This window comes from Malania oleifera, chromosome 9, assembly GCF_029873635.1.
Source record: "Malania oleifera isolate guangnan ecotype guangnan chromosome 9, ASM2987363v1, whole genome shotgun sequence".
NCBI lineage: Eukaryota > Viridiplantae > Streptophyta > Magnoliopsida > Santalales > Ximeniaceae > Malania > Malania oleifera.
Genome location: NC_080425.1, coordinates 37,115,295 through 37,135,657, shown reverse-complemented (window position 1 = coordinate 37,135,657; position 20,363 = coordinate 37,115,295). Strand labels below are relative to the sequence as shown.

General features: G+C 36.7%; 1 protein-coding gene across 1 annotated transcript; it reads right to left on the bottom strand.

Moving 5' to 3' along the window:
- Positions 1-260: 260 nt before the first annotated feature.
- On the bottom strand, positions 261-18,433 carry LOC131163787 (DNA-directed RNA polymerases II and V subunit 8A-like). The gene is made up of 4 exons (XM_058120533.1): positions 18,103-18,433; positions 10,416-10,573; positions 868-950; positions 261-626 (listed from the first exon to the last, which is right to left on the bottom strand). Exons 1-4 carry the CDS (start codon positions 18,173-18,175, stop codon positions 515-517), a joined length of 426 nt encoding a protein of 141 aa, XP_057976516.1. The 5' UTR covers positions 18,176-18,433; the 3' UTR covers positions 261-514.
- Positions 18,434-20,363: the final 1,930 nt, after the last annotated feature.

Genomic DNA, 20,363 nt, shown 5'->3' with positions numbered 1-20,363 from the left:
ACGCTACCCTACCCACGCGTGCGAATGTTAGCTTTATACACAAGCAAAACCCATGCTTGTATTCTAATTTACAAAAGCCAAGGTAAAAGAAAAGTTACTTCGATCTTCCTCCAATGTGTTTAGTGTGTGCATTCATTGTGTGCTTGCGTGTACCTTGTCGTGTGTGTGCGCGCGCCTGTGTGTGGAGGGAGACAGAGAGAGAGACACACACACACACACATCATCCAGTTTTGCTCTATAACAAAGGTATATCCAACAGGTTTCAAGAAAAAAATCCACTATGATGCAAGTATGAAATGTGGCAAAGGCCGTGACTAAGTGAGCTTGCTTAGGATAGTTGGATGGAAAATTTCCACGGGTAAAAAATGACGAAGGAAGTCATCTAAGTTCTTTTAAATTTTACATGGAAGTAATTCAGACACATTGCAAGCATTGTGATCTAAGAATGCATGGCGGCTGAAGTTCTGAGTTTCTCGGGAACAAAAAGGGGCGAGTAGCAGCAGAGATAATCAGGCTAGACCTTCCTCATAAGGAGGTACAGCCTTTGGTCAAGCTCAAAATTAGTGACATTGGATGGGTCCCCTTTCAGCATCATAAGTAGTCCACCAAACGAAGCATCAATCTCCCTGGAGCAAAAGATGTAGACATCTAATTAAATGAGAAGAAATATTTGCCATACAATTTTGTTTTATTTTTTCTAAAGAAAACTGCTAAAAATAGTCCACTCTGCATTTAGACTCCAGCATGAATAGATATAAGAAGGCCTATACCGCATCTCATTAAATCTATACATTGTTGGGAACCATGTTTCTATTCCAAGGGCATAAAAAATAACATTATACGGAACAAAAAAAGGTGGATACATACACTTTCCCAGATTTCTCAGAGATCTTATAAAGCCTCCCATGCATGACATACTCATATTTGTCTGCAAGTGACTTCTTCCAACCCTGAAATTGCAGTACAGTACAATTTTGGAGTTAGATTGTCATAAAATGGCACATACATCCTGCACTGCACTCTCCAACAAACATTACGTACTCTTTTGTTGAAACCACGCTGACACAAAACAAAAAGGGGGCCAGTCTTTGAGGGAAGCCAGTAAAAGCACTGCTACCAGACAATTATACCTTCTATAAAAAGGATTATTATGCAAATATTCACAGGGAAAAAAAATACATGGGGCACATAACAGAAGTATGCACTGGCCAGAGGCCCAAATTTGAAAAGTACGAGATTTTATTAGGATTGTTGTGATATTAAATATTCGGGGGGAAAAGTTAGGAATTATGTTTCCTATTTGAGTTTTATTTTTTATGTTGGTGTTGAAGGTGCTGATAAGTGTGACATAGTAGCATTTTGTACTCGTCACTTGGAAATAGAAATTGAATTTGAGTTGTTTTGCCCTAGGGGTGTACCCTCTTCTCCCTTGTAAACCTTTCTTCTCTACTTTATTGTTTCCCATGCATCCTACATTAAATTAGTACTAGAGCCGAATTAAACACAGCTTTCTTCCTGATCCTTTCCATTATTCCATTCCATCCCAAGTTTTAATCCCCTCCTTCGCTTCAGAGTTCCCATCAAGCCAAACAAATCAAACCCCCCACACAACACATCTCCAGCTTAACACAACCCTTGCAGTTCAGACACCACTGAACGGTGCAAACCCAAAAGTTCTATTTGACATCATACCACAGATGCATCATATGAAACGCTACAAGCTTATCATGCTGCTACCACCACTAGATTGCCACCCTGATAAAATCTTCTCATGACACCAACAGCTAGACGCATATCATGAGAAACCTCAAGTTGCCATCAAGAGATCTTGCATGATAATCCAGCACACACAAGACTGAGATTTTCTGCATGCTCAGTTTAACCAAAATTCAACCTTTTGACCCAGTAAGATCCAATCCTAGCCTCACCTACCAGCTCCATTTATCTTAACATGGTCTGACCGGTGCCCTTATACCCATCTCGATCAATCTGCATGAGTAGATGAACCAAGGTCTTAGCCACCCAATAGAGCTATATTCCAACATCTCCTACCACAGTAGCCATAAAAAAAATTGAAATCCCATCTACATTCAGCCTATTCAAAACCCCCTTCCTTTAACTTTACTCTTTCCTCCCTTCTACACTGGAATTTTCTGATTACAATTTTACCATCAGAGAAAGCAAGGAAAATAGCAGCCAAGAAAAAATATTAAAAAAAAAACACACACACACACACAAAAATAAAAAGTAAAGGAGCCAAAAAAATAAAAAATACATATATGAGTATTTGTAGGCTTTTAAAGAATTAAATTACATTCCAAGAATTTGCTATCATGATCAAGGAGTTCCTTTTGTTAGCCTTTGCAAGTAACTCCAAGCCTTTTCATGCTTAATGCAGAAAAGATTTGCAGAATTGTGATTCAAGAGATGTTTTTTGAATATGGTCTCAAGACGAGCCATCGCTCAAGTGAAACAAGTTGCTAAGCCTCATTCAGCCCTACAGGATATGTTGAGTAGACACCAACTTTTAAGTGTCTCAGAAAGGTATTTAGGCTCAGTTTGGCCCCTGTAGCCTTTTAAAAAAAATTATGAGAAAAGCTGATTGAGATTGTCGGAAAATTTTAAAATTGTTTGTCCCCCTATAAAAAAAAGAAGATATTAGGGGTAGGGGGTGGGGCCCGCCGGGGGGGGGGGTGGTGGGTGGGGGAGGGGGAGGAGGGTGGTGGAAAGCTAATCTGAGTATTCAGAAAAAAAGTTGTAAGGTGCCTAAAAAAATTAAAATGATTAAAATGGATATGTAGTTTTAGGAATTACTGCATTGATAAAATTTGTGATATTTGAAATATAATCCAAGGACAACAAATGGAATAAAATAATGATGGAAAAGCTAGCTTTTAAAAGGTTCAAATCCAAAGCTTTTAAAACTTTCCCAAAAAAGTTAAAATTTCACTTTTTAAAAGCTGAAAAATTTGTCTACCAAGCACATTATTCCTAGCTTTTACTTTTAAAGTACAGAAGTTTATGCAAGACGCAATGGGTTGGGGGGGGCAAACTCACCCTCAGTCCTCATTCAAATGGATACCCATTTCGGGAATCTTTCTGTGATGTTATGATAATGGATGTTGGCCATATGGAAAGATGAGAAAAATATGATTAGAAACTTGGAAGTGCAGGGAGAGAGAGTTATTAATGATCTTGATAGCATTGCCTTTGAGATGTCTAATTTTTTCAATAATATTTATTCTGAGGAAGAGGTTTGTAGAGCAATGGTTGAGGGGTTAGAGTGGAATCCCATCTCTCTAGGGATCAAAAGCTTTAGTTGGAGAGACCTTTTGATGAGGAGGAGGAAAGGGGGATAGTTTTTGGGATGGAGAGGGTCGGGCCTGGGTCTAGATGGTATTTATTTAATTTTCTTCCAAGACTCTTGCGATACTATCAAGGATGACCTGCTTAAAGTCTTCGCTGAATTTTATAGGAACGAGATTCTGAGTAAGAGCATTAATTCCACTTTTATCACCCTTGTGCCTAAGAAATCAAGGTCCAAATTAAGATAAGAGGATTTCAGACCTACTAGTCTAGTCTCTAGAGGTTATAAGATTTATAAGATTATCACCAAAGTTCTTGCTGATAGGTTGAATGCAGTGCTTGACAAGACTATTCTACACCTCAGGGTGCTTCCATTTTATTCCATTTTTTTGGGTTGGGGTGGGGTGGGGTGGGGGGGACAAATGGTGGATGCCATTTTGGTGGCTAATGAGGTGGAGGATATTTGTAGGAGGAAGAAGAGGGAATTCATATTCAAACTAGATTTTGAGAAGGCTTATAAAAGAGTTAGTCGGGAGTTGTTTGGACAAAATTTTTGTGAGAAAGGATTTCAATGAGCATTGACGTTGGTAGTTAAGGGTTGCTTATTCGGTTTTTGGTTGTTGTGAATGGGGAACCAAGGTCTTGGTTTAGGGCTTCAAGAGGCATTAAACAAGGGAATCCACTCTCCCCTTTTTTGTTTGTCCTAGTAGCTGATGTATTGAGTAGAATGGTGAATAGGGCTTGGGATTGGGGGTTGGTGAAAGGTTAGGAAGTGGGGGAAGAGGGAATGGTGGTTTCTCATCTACAATTTGCAGATGACACTATTTTCTTTCTAGATGATCATAGCCCTTCTTTAAGATTTATTTGGGACTTCATGTCTTTGAGAGGGTGTTGGGGCTTAAAATAAATATGGGGAAAAAATATTAGTATGCCCCTTGAGTGTGTTAGAGAGCGTGCTTCTGAGGTGGGGTGCGGTATTTTAGAGTGGCCTCTGACTTACTTAGGGATCCCTTTTGGGGGGCAATCCTAGACCAACGGTGTTTGGAATCCAGTGGTGGAATGAGTGGCCAAGAGGCTGGATGGTTGGAACAGGACACTCTTTTCCCCTGGAGGTAGAATCACCCTTATTTGGACCTGTTTATCTAGTATCCCTTTGCATTATTTGTCAATTTTTAAATCCCAGTGGGGATTGCAAATAAGATTGAGAAAATAATGAGAGATTTCAATTTCCTATGTTCTAGAGTTGGGGGTTTCCAGGATCACTTAGTAAAGTGGGATGAAGTCTGTGGGTCTAAAATGGAGGGAGGGCTGGGTCTAGGTAATTTGGTGTCAAAAAACATTGCCCTCCTAACTAAATGGTAATGGTGTTTTCCCTTGGAAGATCATTTCCTTTGGCATAAAATGATTAGAAGTAAGCATGGGTTGCGTGTGAATGGGTGGGATACCAGTGTTAGTTTCCGATGTTCTGTGGAGAGTCCATGGAGATCTATTTCCCATATTTATCCTTTATTCACTCCCCACATTAATTTTGTGTTGGGGAGGAGTTCCCAGATTTGTTTTAGATCTGTGGTTGGGGAATGATATTCTATTCACATTTTATCCTCATCTCTTTCAATTGATTTCCTTGGAACTTTCACTTTAGAAGATCTCTAAATGATAGAGATTTGATGGAACTTTACCCTTGTTGTCGTTATCATAGAATTGTCATCCTTCTTCAGCAAGGGGGATAATCCGTCTTGGGCTTTGAATCAATTGGGGGTTTATTCTTGTGGATCTTTCTTTGAGTTTTTGGTCCATTCTAATTCTTGTTTCCCTCCCTCTATACTCATGTATCTAGAAGGCCAAAGCTCCCCCAAATATTAAAGGTTTCCTTTGGCTGATGCGCTTAATAGAATCAACATCAATAATCTATTGCAAATTGAGAAACCTTTGAAGGCCTTATCTCCATATGTTTGTGGATTCTGTTATTTGAATTCTGAATTGGAATCTCATTTGTTCTTACATTTTTCTTGGAGCATCTGGAATAAATTATTCGGCGTCTTGGGAGAAGCTTGGGTTTCTCCAGTGTTGGTAGAAGGAATGTTGGCTATTTCTTTTGAGGGTTTTGGAAGAAGGAAAGATAGGCTGTTCTTGGGAAATGCAGCATATTTGCAGTGCTATGGGGATTATGGTTGGAGCATAATGAACGGATTTTTTTCAGGGAAAAAACGATATTGAATGAGCAGCTAGTTTGGGAAAAGATTCAATACTTGGGCTCTTTACAGTGCATTGGCTTTGGATGTTTTAAGGGAGCTAGCTCTTCAAAAATCTTGGAGGTTGAAGGAATTTTTTGCTTTGACATTTCAAACTATTATTTGTTTTTCAGTTTCTTTTTATTGGATTTTTCCAGAATTTTAATGGGAGATGTCTTATTCTCCACAGTAAATTCTTCTCTAATTAATGAAATTTCTTCTTTTGCTTACAAAAAAGAAAGGATGTTGACTGTGTAATTCTTCTAGGCATTTACTTGGAGAAAATCTCATAGCTAGGAACCCTATGCCTAGGAATAGATGTCATTCTCGCGTGAATCCAAGCTTACCCAACAAAAATAGATGGGTTAGAGATTCTCACGTTTTGGAAGAAAATTGAATTCCCAAGGAATAACAAATGCCTGACACAAACGCTTCATAAGACGAGTCAAACAGGGCCATTAGATATTCCAAAGCTCACATTCCCAAGAATCCTCAAAGGTTACTATTTTCATCTAACCTTTTCTTTTATTTTTGACTCTCTTGAAGAGCCTTCAAGTCGCTTGATTAGGTAATGAGGATTATCTGACGTCAAGAAAACAAGGCGCTACTGTGCTCATTTAGGGAAACTGTGATTCATTTACATAATTTTTTATTAACACGAGGAAAGTAATTCGCAATAAGAAAATCAAGATTAACGTTCTAGCATAGGCAATTTGTTCAATCAATCTTCAATTTTACCTCCCTTTTTTAGTATTGAATCCCCTCGAGACCCTCCCAGTAATCTAGTTAGGCAATGAGGATCATCTCACCTCAAGAAACCCTAGTGTTGCTTATTTCGGGAATTCACTGTCGAACTGATTTAAAGCATTGTTGTTATAACAAAGATCACATTCAACATTAAAAAAGAAACCATGAATTCGGAAAAAAAAAAAATAAAGAATAGAAAAGGAAATCAAGATCAATGGAACATTAAGGAAGATGAATGTCACTTATTTTCATTCCGACTTTCAACTTCACATTTTAGAATTTAAAAAAAAAAAAAAAAAACTACCCATTTAAGGAAATGTAAACCCTAAAAACTAACATATTTAATCAACCAAAACTATTAAAATCAAGGTCTTTCAAAAAGAAATATTTTATGCACAATTTTATTTTCCAATTTTCAATTTTTTTGATTTTTAGCACATTAAAACATATAAGACAAATAAATACACACATAATCACAGAAAAGCAAGATTCCTACCATTTCTAAACATCAATCTTCTTTATTTTTTAGATTTTTATATTCATATTTTGTTTTAATTTTTGTGCTATCAGTTTTAAAATAATACAAGAAAAATAAACAAATAAATTAAAATGCAAGAAAATTAAGCTATCTTGATTATCTTCAACCTTTTATTTTCTAAATTTTTTGCAATTTATTTGGATTTTTATCAATTAGGATATATATATATATATATATATATATAAAAGAAAAAAAATGATAGTTACAAAAGTAGCCTAATGATAATAAAGAAAATAAAATGAACTAAAGAATAACATTTTATAGTTTTCTAGAAATGAAAAAACATGCATATGAAATAATAATAATAATAAAAAACTCTTTTCCTCGTTTTTTTTTCTTTTTTCTTTTTTGAATTTTCTGATAATGACAAAAATATTTTTATTTTTAAAAAAAAATCAATGAAATGAAAACAATAAATAATAATAATAACAAATGAAAATGAAAATGAAAATGAAAATAAAGTTTTTTTTTATTTTCTCATTATAATAATAATAGTTAGATGAAGATGGAGTGGGGGGGGGGAAGGAAAAACCTTATTTCACTTTCTTTTTCAATCTAATTTCTTACTTTTTTATTTTCCTTTTTTTGGTTTCCACTGATACTAGCATTATAACAATAAGAAAGTATTAATCAAAATAAAAGAAAATAAATAATTAAAAAGGAAAAATGAAATCCATAAGGTGGGGGAAAAATATTATTCATCTTCTTCCCTCCATCTCCGTGAATATCCTACAAACACACAATCACACACATTCACAAACACATAGTAACACAGTACATACTCCCTGACTATCCTGCAAAATAGAGAAAAAGAGATGGGAAAGAGAGCTCTACTAGAGCACCTGAAACCAAGGAAAGGTCTGGCAAGAGTGTAGCGACAGTGATGGTGCAGACAGTTGCAGTCGCCATGAAGTGAGGCTCAAGTGTCTCGGGTAATCTCTCAAAAACGTCTCCAATATCTCCTCAAAAAATCTTCAAGAAGCTCTCCACCCCCTCTCTGTCTCCCATAAGCACTACATGTAGTGCTAGGAAAGGAAACGAGGCAATAAACGTAATCAATTATTTGATCCTCACTGTACAAGATAATCTATTATTATACTCAATCATGGTTCTAAATAACGGCCGTGACCGTTACCGTTACACACCGCAAAATTGGTGGAAAGAAAAATCACAGCCGTAGTGGTCGTTACGGATTGTGATCACTACGTAAAGGCCGCTACAACCGTTATGTACCCACTACAAGACTCTTTACACTAGAAAAAAATAATTTATTTTCTACTTTTTCTTCGCACTTTTGTTTTTACCCCACTTTTTATAAACCATTCTCAATATACCATGTGGCGAGAGGGGAAAAAGATTATAATAAGGATGATAATGATACAAAATTTACTATTTTTCTAAATACTCACAAGAGATGCATCAATTAACAATTTGAAAATACAAATTTGTTAGGAAAATATTTTATTTTGATAATATTAGCAATTTGATATTTATGTTATATATTTTTCAACTTCAACCTTCTTTTCTTTTCTAGATATTGTATATTTGTACTATTCATGTCTTATTTGTCTAATAGATTAATAGAGTGCATAATGTATTTTGTTTTATTAAATAATGTAGCACATATAAGAATTTATCGCGCATAAGAAAAAAGAGAGAGTATAATAAGCGCACGCACGTAATTTTTCTATAATGATGGTTTAAAACAAATGTAAACTGCTTGCCCTTACCAAACAACTTACTTAGTTGAACTAAAGGATCCAATATAGACAAACTCTTCTAAGAAGATTTTTTCTTAAAACATGCAAATAAACTAATATGCACAAGGTTGTGCATGCTTGAAAAAAATTCACAGCCGTTACATCTGCTTCCTGTCATGTAACATATGTCACTCCCACTTCCCATTACACCTGCTATTATTACATTACGCTACCCACTACCTTGATTTAAAACCATGTACTCAATCCTCCCCATTCCATTCATCAAATTTGACTTTATATATTCCCAATTATGCAAGATGATATTTCAAGCTCTATTTTACTTACCAAGATGTATCATTGGCTTTGCACACGTTTGCAGGAGAGGATGAACTTAGACACAGCTCATTGGGTGGATAAACCTAGACAAGATCTCCCAATTCACGTAAACGATCAAAATAGACGAAGTTCCCCTTCCGAGGCAAGCATAGGGGGGACAATCCCTAAGAAAAAGGCAATTGGGGTCCGGAGTTGGCCCAAACAAAAATATGTGATGACGAAGTTGAAGACAAGGAAAACTTCCACGATATCCCAATTTCTGGGTTCACTATCCCCACTGAGTTTTACTGTAGCAATAATAGGCTGGGATATTTTATTTTCTGTTTGCAGCCAGAGGAAAACCACTCGTGCCTTTTAAGAGGTTCATGTTCGCCTGTGGTTTCTAATACTAGCGCATTATAGAACTCAAGCCCAGTTTCATCCAACTTTTCACAGGAGAAAAATGGAGATTTAAAATCGATTGCTTCCTATTCAGAGGGCTTTTACTTAATTTCCTGTAGTGTCCAAGGCACATATCCATGATTTGAAGTTGTGCACTGAATTTGAGCCATGTTGCCCTAGGCGCATATCCATATTTATCTCCAACATGTCTTTCTTCTTAACATCCCCACTTCCCAGCCCACATGTCCTATACATATCACATAGTTATTGATATTGCAATCGCTTAATCAGATAAACACTAAGCGTGGTGACAAGTTCAAATTGATTATTCAAAAAAGGCTTAGTATAAAAGATAAAAATATAAAATACAAAATAGATGCAGTTAAGTGTTGTAGCAAGGATGGTTACATCATATCACACAATTATTGATCTTACAAAGGTGGGGCTCCTTGCCCCAACTGGAATTTTATATAACAATAGAATTTATATCAAATTGCAAAAAAATATGATTATGCCCCCACAGTGATAAAACAAAGAAGGCTGCCATCGCTGATGTCAAAAAAATTCCAAATGAAAGATTTGACCAATTAAGAAAGTTCACCCTCGTTATAATAAAAGTATTAATTTTTTGTAAAAAAATGTGTTTTCAATATTTTTTCTATTTTCTTGGATGTGTATATATCTTTAGGCCCCATCGAGGAAACTTTCAAGGTTTTTCACCCAGATCTTGCAATTGTCTAATCAGCTAAACAGAAGCACACTGGCACAAGTTCAAATTAATGAGGTCCAGAATGACTCGTGCAAGAGAGAACCTAGAATACAAAATGGATAAAGCAATGAAAATGTTATATGAGCCTTTCATTGGACTCATCCCAGTGGTTGAAGCATGGGACTTTCACATTGGAGGTCTAAAATTCAAATCCTAGAATGGTGGGAAGGGATACGGGATGGGAAATGGACAACCTCCTGTTGTATAGCTAGCACTGATGCGGGCTTCATATCAACATATGTTTTCATTACAATCCAGCTTTTCAGGGGAGAAGCAATCTGCCAGAAATCTATATATTCACCTCTGATTTCAATATCATTCACCATTAATAAGCTTAAAGTGATGGAATAACTGAAATTTCATGGCATTTTCACAAGAAAACCTAAATGCAACAAGAATAAAGCTACCTGAGTATAAAAGCCACTGTCAGGTGTTCCATCTAAATTTAATGTTGGAGCCAATGCCATCGTGAATTTATCGCCAGCCTCAATTGGATATATCTCCGTGTTGACATCAAGATGCATGTACATATCAAACTTCTCGCTCCTTGCCACAATCCGAGTAACTAGAGAAATATGGTTGATAATTAGCTTAAAGCACACTTCAGAAGTTAACACATTTGATTATTTTCTATTTTTAAAATGTATCTGATAAATAATCTGAAAACATTTCAGAGAACACAGAAGTTCATCATTAAGATGGTATTTGGGTAATTTTAAGGTTTTCTCAACTGAGAGTGTTCCAAATTTTATCCATCATTTGTGAGATGGTAACATTTTCCCTACATGGCTCTATTCAAGAAGATGAACTTCAAATTGATTATGACGTGAAAACATTAAGCCTATTCAATTTTGCTGTGAGATCCAAATAAACCTAACTTCTTATGATTTCACCGTACTACAGATCACATACCCCCTGAATATGCACCTCTGAATGTGTTATTCAAACACTGCATGACCAATATGCGGACTCTAAGTTTCAACATGCAGCATGGTTTTAATAGTGGCCACAACTGTTATGCAATGTTGTTATGTAAAGGATTCTTGGGATCCCAATACCATCACACACTGCTAAACCAGTGAGAAAAGAATCACAGCCATCTCAGTTGTTATTTCCTGCTATCATTACAAAATGGCTGCAACAGCTGCTAAGGGATCGCCACAGCCATTAAGGGACTGTTATGGAGAAAATTATGTTTATTTTTATACTTCTCTACTCATTAACTCTCATTTTTATTTTTCATAAAGTAATCTCAATTTTCTATACTAACAGGGGGTGAAGACTATAATGAGGATGATAATGATATAGAAATATTTATTTTTTGTAATATTCACAAGATATGCATTGTGTCACGGATCGCCAATTTAAACTCAATTAACGGGCCACGCGGCACTCGTCGAGGCTCTCCCTCGACGAGTCAACCAATGGCTACACATTCAATCTGGACGCCCTGAACACTCGAGAGGTTTTCGAAAGCCATCACATGCATGAAATATCAGTTCCAACAATAATGAATTCATGAAGACAAGCAACTTTCATACTCAATGACATGTGGAACTAGTTGTTATATTCAATCAACAAGACAACCACACAAGCCATCATCCGAATAACTCAACATCCAGTATAAAAATCCCTGGCGAGGGCACGTGAAGACATCTCTCCTACCCATTTAACCGAGGTCACACTATCAACCCCTAACATTCTCCCCCACTCAATCTATCGATGACCTCGTCGATGTATTTGTAAGAAGACTTTGCACTCTTGTTGTTGGTGACCTTCGTCTACATGTCTACTAGGTTATACTCTACATATTTAGTATCTACCCGGTATTACTCATCCACGATGTGAGAGAAATACAACCACTGACTTGTAAAGCACTGAAAAGGGATACAACTCAACCCACTGTGTGAAGTAACTACTACAACTGATTGGTAAAGAACTTAAAAAAGTATCTGACTCATCCACTGTGCAAGGTAACTATGACAATTGGCTGATAAAGGACTAAAAAGGATACGACTCGTCGATTGTGTGAGATAACTATGATAACTGACAGTTAAGGATCTGAAAAAAGGATACGACTACCGACTGATAAAGAAATGAAAAGGGAATACAACTCATCCATTCCAGTTGGTTGTCCTTTGGGCATTGAAATCTACCGAATCTCTCATCATAGCATCGTTCAAGTCGTCAGAGGCTTGCAATTATCTATCTTAACTTGGTCAAAGCGTTCAGCGTTCACCCTACCTACCCTTTTCGCACATTGGCGTGTCACCCAACCTACTTTCCTAGGTACTTGCCATGAACTATAATCCTTCCCTGCCATACAAACAGATTCATGCATAGTTCACCTTGCCAACCCTTTAGCGCATGGTGTGACACCCTACCTACTTTCATGGGCGCTTGGCGTGAACCATTACCCTTTCTCTGCCATGTTGACTTACCAGAGCATGCAACGTTAACCCAACCAACCCCTTTAGCACTTGGCGTGACACCTTGCCTACTTTCTTGGGTGCTTGGCGGGGACCATTACCATCTCTTTGTAGTCCTATTTGGAAATCCTCTGCTCACTTACCCATCAAATTGTCATGAATTCTTTTCTATTCTCGGCACGCACAAAGATAACCCACGATCTCAATTAACTCCCGTAGGGGGCCTCAAGCTCTATTGGCACAAACTTATGGGATACTGGATTGCATCCGGCCTAGATATCTTTCAGCCTATTTAAGGCTTCCAACAGCTCAATATTCTTTGACAGACCTCAAGCTCTATTGGTCTATTTCCCGCAAGGAGGCCTCAAGCTCTATTGGCACTACCCTTTGAGACAACGAATGGCATCACGCCCTCAATATGTTTCAGCCTACTCAAGGCTTCCAATAACTCAATATTTTCTCACAAACCTCAAGCTCTATTGGTCTGCTTCCTGTAGAGAGGCCTCAAGCTCTATTGGCACTATCCCTTGGGATCATGTATGGCCTCCCGCCCTCAATGAGTTTCCAACTGCTCAATCCTCCTTTCGAATACCGCAAGCTCTATTTGTCTTTCGCCTCCACGAGATGGTATATGGCATCATGCCCTCAATGTATTTCAACCTATTCTCAAGGCTTTCAACTACTCCATACTAGGGATTCTTATACATGGAGTGACTTACTCAAGCTCCACAGTTCTATTTTCAAAATCAATTTTCTCTTTGGCAACCTCAAACTCTATTGGCACACCTTTATCTTGAGTCATCCCTTGCCTTACATGCCTCCGCATTGTTCCGTTTTACAAAATTTTAAATTCTCATTTTACAACTCATAGTGTTCACGCCCACCATGCTCTGATACCAACTGTCACGGACCACCAATTTAAACTCAATTAACTGGCCACACGGCACTTATCGAGGCTCTCCCTCAACGAGTCAGCCAACAACTACACATTCAATCTGGCTATCATGAACACTTGAGAGATTTTCAAAAGCCATCATGGGCATGAAATATCAGTTCCAACAATAATGAATTCATGAAGACAAGTGACCTTCATACTCAATGACATGTGGAGCTAGTTGTTATATTCAATCAACAAGACAACCACACAAGTCATCATCCAAATAATTCAACATCCAATATAAAAATCTCTGGCGAGGGCAAGTGAAGACATTGCTCCTCCCCATTTAACCGGGGTCACACTGTCAACCCCTAACACATTGCTTAACTATTTGATACGAACAAAGTCTTACTTAAACAACAACAAGCAGCCTTAGGTCCCACTAGGTGAGTCCGCTACATGAATTTTTTCTGCCAATCCACCTAATCAAGGGCATTTTATGCCACTAGCTTAAGAGCTTTTAAGTCTTTCTTCACTATCTCATTTCAGGTTATTTTATGTCTACGGCTATTCCTTTCAGACCAGAAACAATGAATAACTCACTTCTCCTCACAAGTGCGTTGCTTGGTCTAAGTTTCAAATTCTCAAACCATCTAAGTTGACCCTCCCTTGTCTCGTCTTCGGCCAGTGCATGCCTCGTTTATTGCAAATAATGTCGTTCTTCAATTTATATTTTAATGGTATACCACTCATCCACCTTAACATTCACATCTTGTCTGTTTATGATGTTTCTTAGTTGCCCGACACTTGAATCCATAAAGCATGACTGGCCTTATAGCTGTCTTATAGAACTTTACTTTCAATTTTAAGGGTATTCTACAATCACACAAAACGCATAACGCATTCCTCCATTGCATCCTCTTCAATTTCTCCTTTTGCTTGCATAATAGATCCAAAATATCGAAATCTACAGCACCATTAATTGTTTGATTATCAAGTTTAATCGTATCTCTAATACTCCTTATGTTGCATAAATTACACCTCATATATTCTGTCTTATTTCTACTTATCCTTTAACCTTAAACTCTAAAGTAATTCTCCATAGTTTAACTTAGATTCCGCTCCACTCCAGCTTTCATCAATCAAAACAATATCATCTACAAACAACATACACTAAGGGATTCCATTTTAGAAATTCCTAATGAGTTCATCAATCACTAAAGCAAAAAGATAAGGTCTTATAGTAGAAACTTGATGTACACTTATTGTAATTGGAAATTTTCTAGACTCTCCTCCTACCGTCCTAATGCTAGTATTTACTCTATTATACATATCCTTAATGACCTCAATATATCTATTACATACACCCTTCATTTCTAAAACCCACCAAAAAAATTACCTAGGTACTCTATCATAGGCATTCTCTAGGTCAATAAAAAACCATATGCCAATCTCTCTTCTTTTCCCTGAACTTTTCCATTAATCTTCTTAAAAGATAATAGTTTTTGTTGTTGATCTCCCAGACATAAAACCAAATAGATTCTCTAAAACCCTCATTTCTAGTCTAATTCTTAATTAAATTACTCTTTCCCACAATATCATTGTATGACCCATAAGATAGTTATTACAATTATGAATGTCCCTTTTTTTCATAAAAGGATATTAGTGTACTAATCCTCCATTCCATTGACATTTTCTTGGTTTTTATGATAGTGTTGAATAGATTAGTTAATCATATACTTCCTTTGTCCCGTAAATATTTCCAACCTACAATTAGCATGTTATCTGGTCCTATAGATTTCCCACTTTTCATCTTTTATGAAGCCATCTTAAATTCACTAACTCTAATTTTGCAAATAAACCTCTTATTTTTAGTCTTTTCATCATTAGTCACTTCCAATTTAACGCTTTCATTTTGGTTTTCACTAAACATCTTATTAAAGTATCACAACCTCCCTTTTATGTCTTTTTTTTCAATTAATACATTAAATTCACTTTTCATACACATTAACCTAAATGTTTGCATTTTTTTTTGTCCAACTCTAGCAAGTTTATATGTCTCTTTCTCTTTTTTTTTTGTATCTAGTCTAGTATATAAAATATCATAAGCTCTACGTTTAACATCACTAATAGCCTTTTTTACATTTTTCCTTTGCTTTTTATACTTTTCAAGGATTTTTATATTTCTACAATTTTGCCAAGTTTTATACCATTTTTTTTTTTTTGTCTTTACGGCTTTTTTGGACATCTTAATCCCACCATCAACTTTCTTTACTACCCAAGTATCATCCTCTAGATTCACCAAAGCTTCCCTAAAGATTAAAGCTTTTGTTTCGCTGATGGTGCCTAATAGAATCAACACTAATAATCTGTTGCAAATTAGGAGACCTTTGAAAGCCTTATCTCCAGATGTTAGTGTGCTTTGTTATTTGAATTCTGAGTTGGTTCCTCATTTGTTCTCACACTATGATTTTGTTCGTAACATTTGGAATAATTTTTTTTGCACGTTGGCAGAAGCTTGGGTTTGCCAACGACAGCGAATGGAATGTTGCCAATCTCTTTTAGGGGCTTTGAAAGAAGAAAGGATAGTGTTGCTCCAAGGAATTGTGGAATATTTGTAGCATTGCAGGGTTTACGATTGGAGACAAATGCACGAATTTTTTCAAGTATAAAATTGAACAAGCAACTTGTTTTGTAGAAGATTCATTATTTGGCTTCTTTATGGTGCATTGGCTCTAGCTAATTTACGAGAGAGAGCTTTTCGGAAATTCAGAGAGATTATAGAAATTTTTTCCTTTGGTATTTCAAAGTACTTTTTTGTGTTTTTAGTTTCTTTTTTCTAGATATTTCAAGATTTTGATGGGAGATGTCTTATCCTCCTCTTTGTAATTCTTCGCTTTCTAATGAAATCTCTTCTTTTGCTACCAAAAAAAAAAAAATGAACACATGAACAGCCTTCGGTACCACTCAAGCCTCGCTGAAATAGGAAAAAAAAATTGTTCCAAAACACTCACCACACAAAGCAAAAATAAATGGCAATTAGTCTCCATCCTTGCATCAACACATCATGCAAACATCTAGCCTAAGAGCTTCATAAGGCCTCCTAGTCTGAAGCAAGTCGTTCGTATTATCCTTGTTGAGAACCAAAGTCCAAATGAAAGCTCAATTATTAAAAAGGCACAATAGCCTTTCACCCAACTTTATCTAAATAGAAAGGACTAGGGTTAAGAGATTAAGACGGATAAAAAAAAACTTTGAAGAAAAAAAACCCAAAAGAGTCCCCAATCCAAAGCCTAGCATTCCCCCTCCTATTAGGATTGAAAGAATTCAAAACTCTCAACAGGCTAGTGAGCTCATCTATCTCTCTCTCACTGATACTCATGGAAAAATGGAAGCCCATGACACACCCCCCCTGAAGAACAGAATTCTAAAATTGATACATTATGAAGGAAAGATAGCCTATGAATGAAAGCACTAGAGATTCCAACAAAATCATACCGACCCAAATAAGCCCAATCCTCAATAACAATAGAAAATGAATTGGTGGGGGGGGGGGGATAGCTACAAACCTGTGAAACAAATTTCCAAGGGCATGCATGAGTAACAATGGTACCCCTCCTAGTAACCCACCCATTCATATGAATACCAAACTCACTCTTTGTTACTTTGTGCCATAATGAATTATACTCTTACGGGGAACCTCTATTACCATTACCTATTAAGGAGATGTTTTTTACAAACCACAACACCGAGACCCAAACGCCCCTCTGATTTGGGTCTCTTGACCGCCTCCCAACTAATAAGATGATCCCTCTTATTCTCCCCAAGACCTAACCACGAAAAACCTCTCATAAGCTTCTCCAATTCTTAGATCTATCTTAGCACGCTGCCATGCTCTTATAGTCTTATCAAAGACCCTCAAAGTATATGTCACTAAATTCACCAATCAACAAAATATTATAGCTTGACCTAGCCCACATCTAGCCCTTAAGATGGTCCCCATGCCCTAGTCTTGAAAACTTTATCAAAACCAATTCCTTAAAAGTCCATGACAAGTTCTCTACCAAACAGGAATAATATGATTCACGACTTTAGATCCTGTAATTTGTAAGTTTGTACCTTCTTTATAAATGAGAGTAGCTTCTTCTCTAGCACAAAGTTCCTTTTCCATGTGCAACAGATAGCACCAGAGACCTCATAACCATAGTTTGGTAGAAATAAGGGAAAAAGACTCAAAAGAAAATGGTATGACAGAAATTCTTGAATTAAATGTTTTATTATGGAACTGTTTATCAATGAATGCATTCTAAAAGCTTAGACTAATACTGGCTCATAGTTAAACTTTAAGAATATGGATTCTTAGTCAATAAGGGATTGGCGCGAAATTACGAAGATAGCTTCCATTTGGATCATTTATATTTGTGGGATTTCATTCGCTGAAACAACATCACGAATAGTTAATTCTTCTCAATTTTATTCAAATAATTAGCTCCATAATTAACTGAGTACGCAAGCTAAACATAGCAATAAAGAAACCTATTAGCGGCACAAACCCAGCAAAGGTTACCATTCAAAGGCAAATGTAAAGCTATAAACGAACCTCCATTTCGTTTTGAAGAACTCAAGACAAAGCCAACTAGGCCTCAGGACTATTTCCAAGAAAGTAAAGAACACAACTCAGCTATATTGCTGTGCAAGATTATAGCAGATATATGCTATCAATTTTGCTTTTCTGTTCGTCCTAAGTATCAAGCCAACCAAAGAATAAATGAGCATGCATAGGCATACCTTTATCGAACTTTTTACCATCTGGATTTAGTTGTTCAACCCCAAAAATGTCCTCAAAGAGAAGCTGAACCATCTTTTAGGCACGAACTGAAGAATCAAGGAAGCCAAGGCCCAAGGATCTTCCTACACCAAGTCGGCGACTCCCTCTTGTCGTCGTTGCTCCGGCGGAGCAGGGTCTGGGAGATCCAGCGGAGCTCTGGGAGGTTGGCGGGCACCGACCGGCACTACACTCCAAACCCTCGAGGTCGGACCTGTCGACTCTCTCGGCTTCTCCTGTCTCTCTCTCCTCTCTTGGCTTTCTATTTCTCATTTCTTGTACGCTTCTTTTGCTGCAGAATTAAAAAGGCATAAAACGCAGCGTTTCATTTATGCCACGGAAAAATGAACTAAAAGGTTCCACTGGCAGGAATTGATGGTTTAAATGCACCCACGCACAAACTATTAACTAATTGAGCTCATCAAACTTTTTTTTTTTTTTGGTGCAATAAAATAACTCAATTTAAATGACCATCCATCACATATGTTGACCTAAGAGTCATTTTTTGCATATGTGGTAGGGAATGCCACTTCATTTCTCTTCAAAAAAAATATTTTATTTCAATAATATATTATGTTAAATTATAATATATTATTTATTTTTAAAATAAACCCTAAAAGAACTTTCATTCCCCTCTCTTCTTTACTTCAGTGCAGCTAAGGACTTCCCTCCTTCTGCATGAACTATGTAGCACCACCACCATTAACAATCGTCACTATCTCACCACTTTTAGCATTTTTGGCATTCCCTCATCTATCTTGATATCAAACTTTTCATAGACTTGACCGAAGCTATGAAAATTACAAACTTTTTTGATTAAAAATTTGATGATAAAATCAAGGCTAGGCATCGAGGGATCGAATTTTGATGAGAGAGATTCGAGGGGCTATGAAAAAATTCAATTATTGTGTTAAAAGTCATATTCCCAACACCGCCAATAGAGCCACAAATCATTTTATTGGCCTCTGCATAAGCATTTCAAAGGAGAGGACTCTATAACCCCATGAATTTTTTGATCGAGCTTGAGATCTCATCCAAAAATATGCTAAGAGCCTTAATTAAATCGAGCAATAAGAGGGAAGGTCATCCCAGTTATGGTATAAAACTTTACAGCAATCACATTATTGTTTAACAAGCATGATGACATCGAAGGAACATGTACCAAGAGGTACAGCTAGCCAACCTACCTCTCAACTCCTAGCCCCACCAAAAGAGGAAGGAACAAAAATACCACACACACACACACACATATCATAATTCATATTATTGTGTGTGCTAAGTTTTCCATTCTTTGGATCATATGTTGTAAATAATATTTAATTTAATAAAATTAATTAAAAGTCATAATCAAAATAGAAGTTGAAGTTTGCATTTGGATTTGCAGGTGACTATTCGTGTAACTTTAACCACACCCTTGCCTCTCTCTCTTTAACCCCCTGTGTGTGCACTCATTTTAATGGTGTGAGCATGAAGAACCAGGGGGGAGACAAAAAGAAGATGGCAACAACTAAGCCGATGTTGCTGTCATGACTTTTAACCTCTTTATTTCAATATTTGCAGATGAGGTCATCGAAGCTCTTGAGGGGAAGGTTATTTCCTGAAGGAGTGACATGATTTTCTATTTTTATTTTTTTGAAAAGATATTGACTAAAGTCAATCAAGGTAGGATCCAGTTGCAATGCATACAAAAATAATCTTCCACCAAAGCATTTCTAACGCTCATTATTTCTAGAAAAAAAAAAATGGATATTTGGCAATTGAATGACCTCAATGCACAAACGAAAAAAAAAAAAAAGTTTAATGACCTCAATAATTTTAGCCAATAGTTGAGTGACCACGAGTACTTGATATCTTTTTTCTTACAAAATTTTCTAGTTAACCTTTCTTTTTCTTCTTTGTTGATGAACCAACCATTTCACTTGGTTGAAGTTAAAGTGCTTCGAACTTTAGGTGGTTGTATTTCTCGATAAACCTATATGATGACTTCTGCTCGGGGAATTGTTGCTAGTTGTTTTTCCTATTCTTTCCGCTTTTGTTTTTGTTTATGTAATTTGCTTTTGTAGTGATGGGTTGGTGAATTTTCTAGGCTTGAGTTTTTGTAAACTCATATATGTTCTTGAGTTAAAGGCTTGGCTTTGGAGTGTGGAGAGTGTTAGGAGATGAGATTTTTTCTTTGTTTTAGCTTCTATGGGCTGCTTCTGGCGTCCTTTTCTCGACCTGCAAC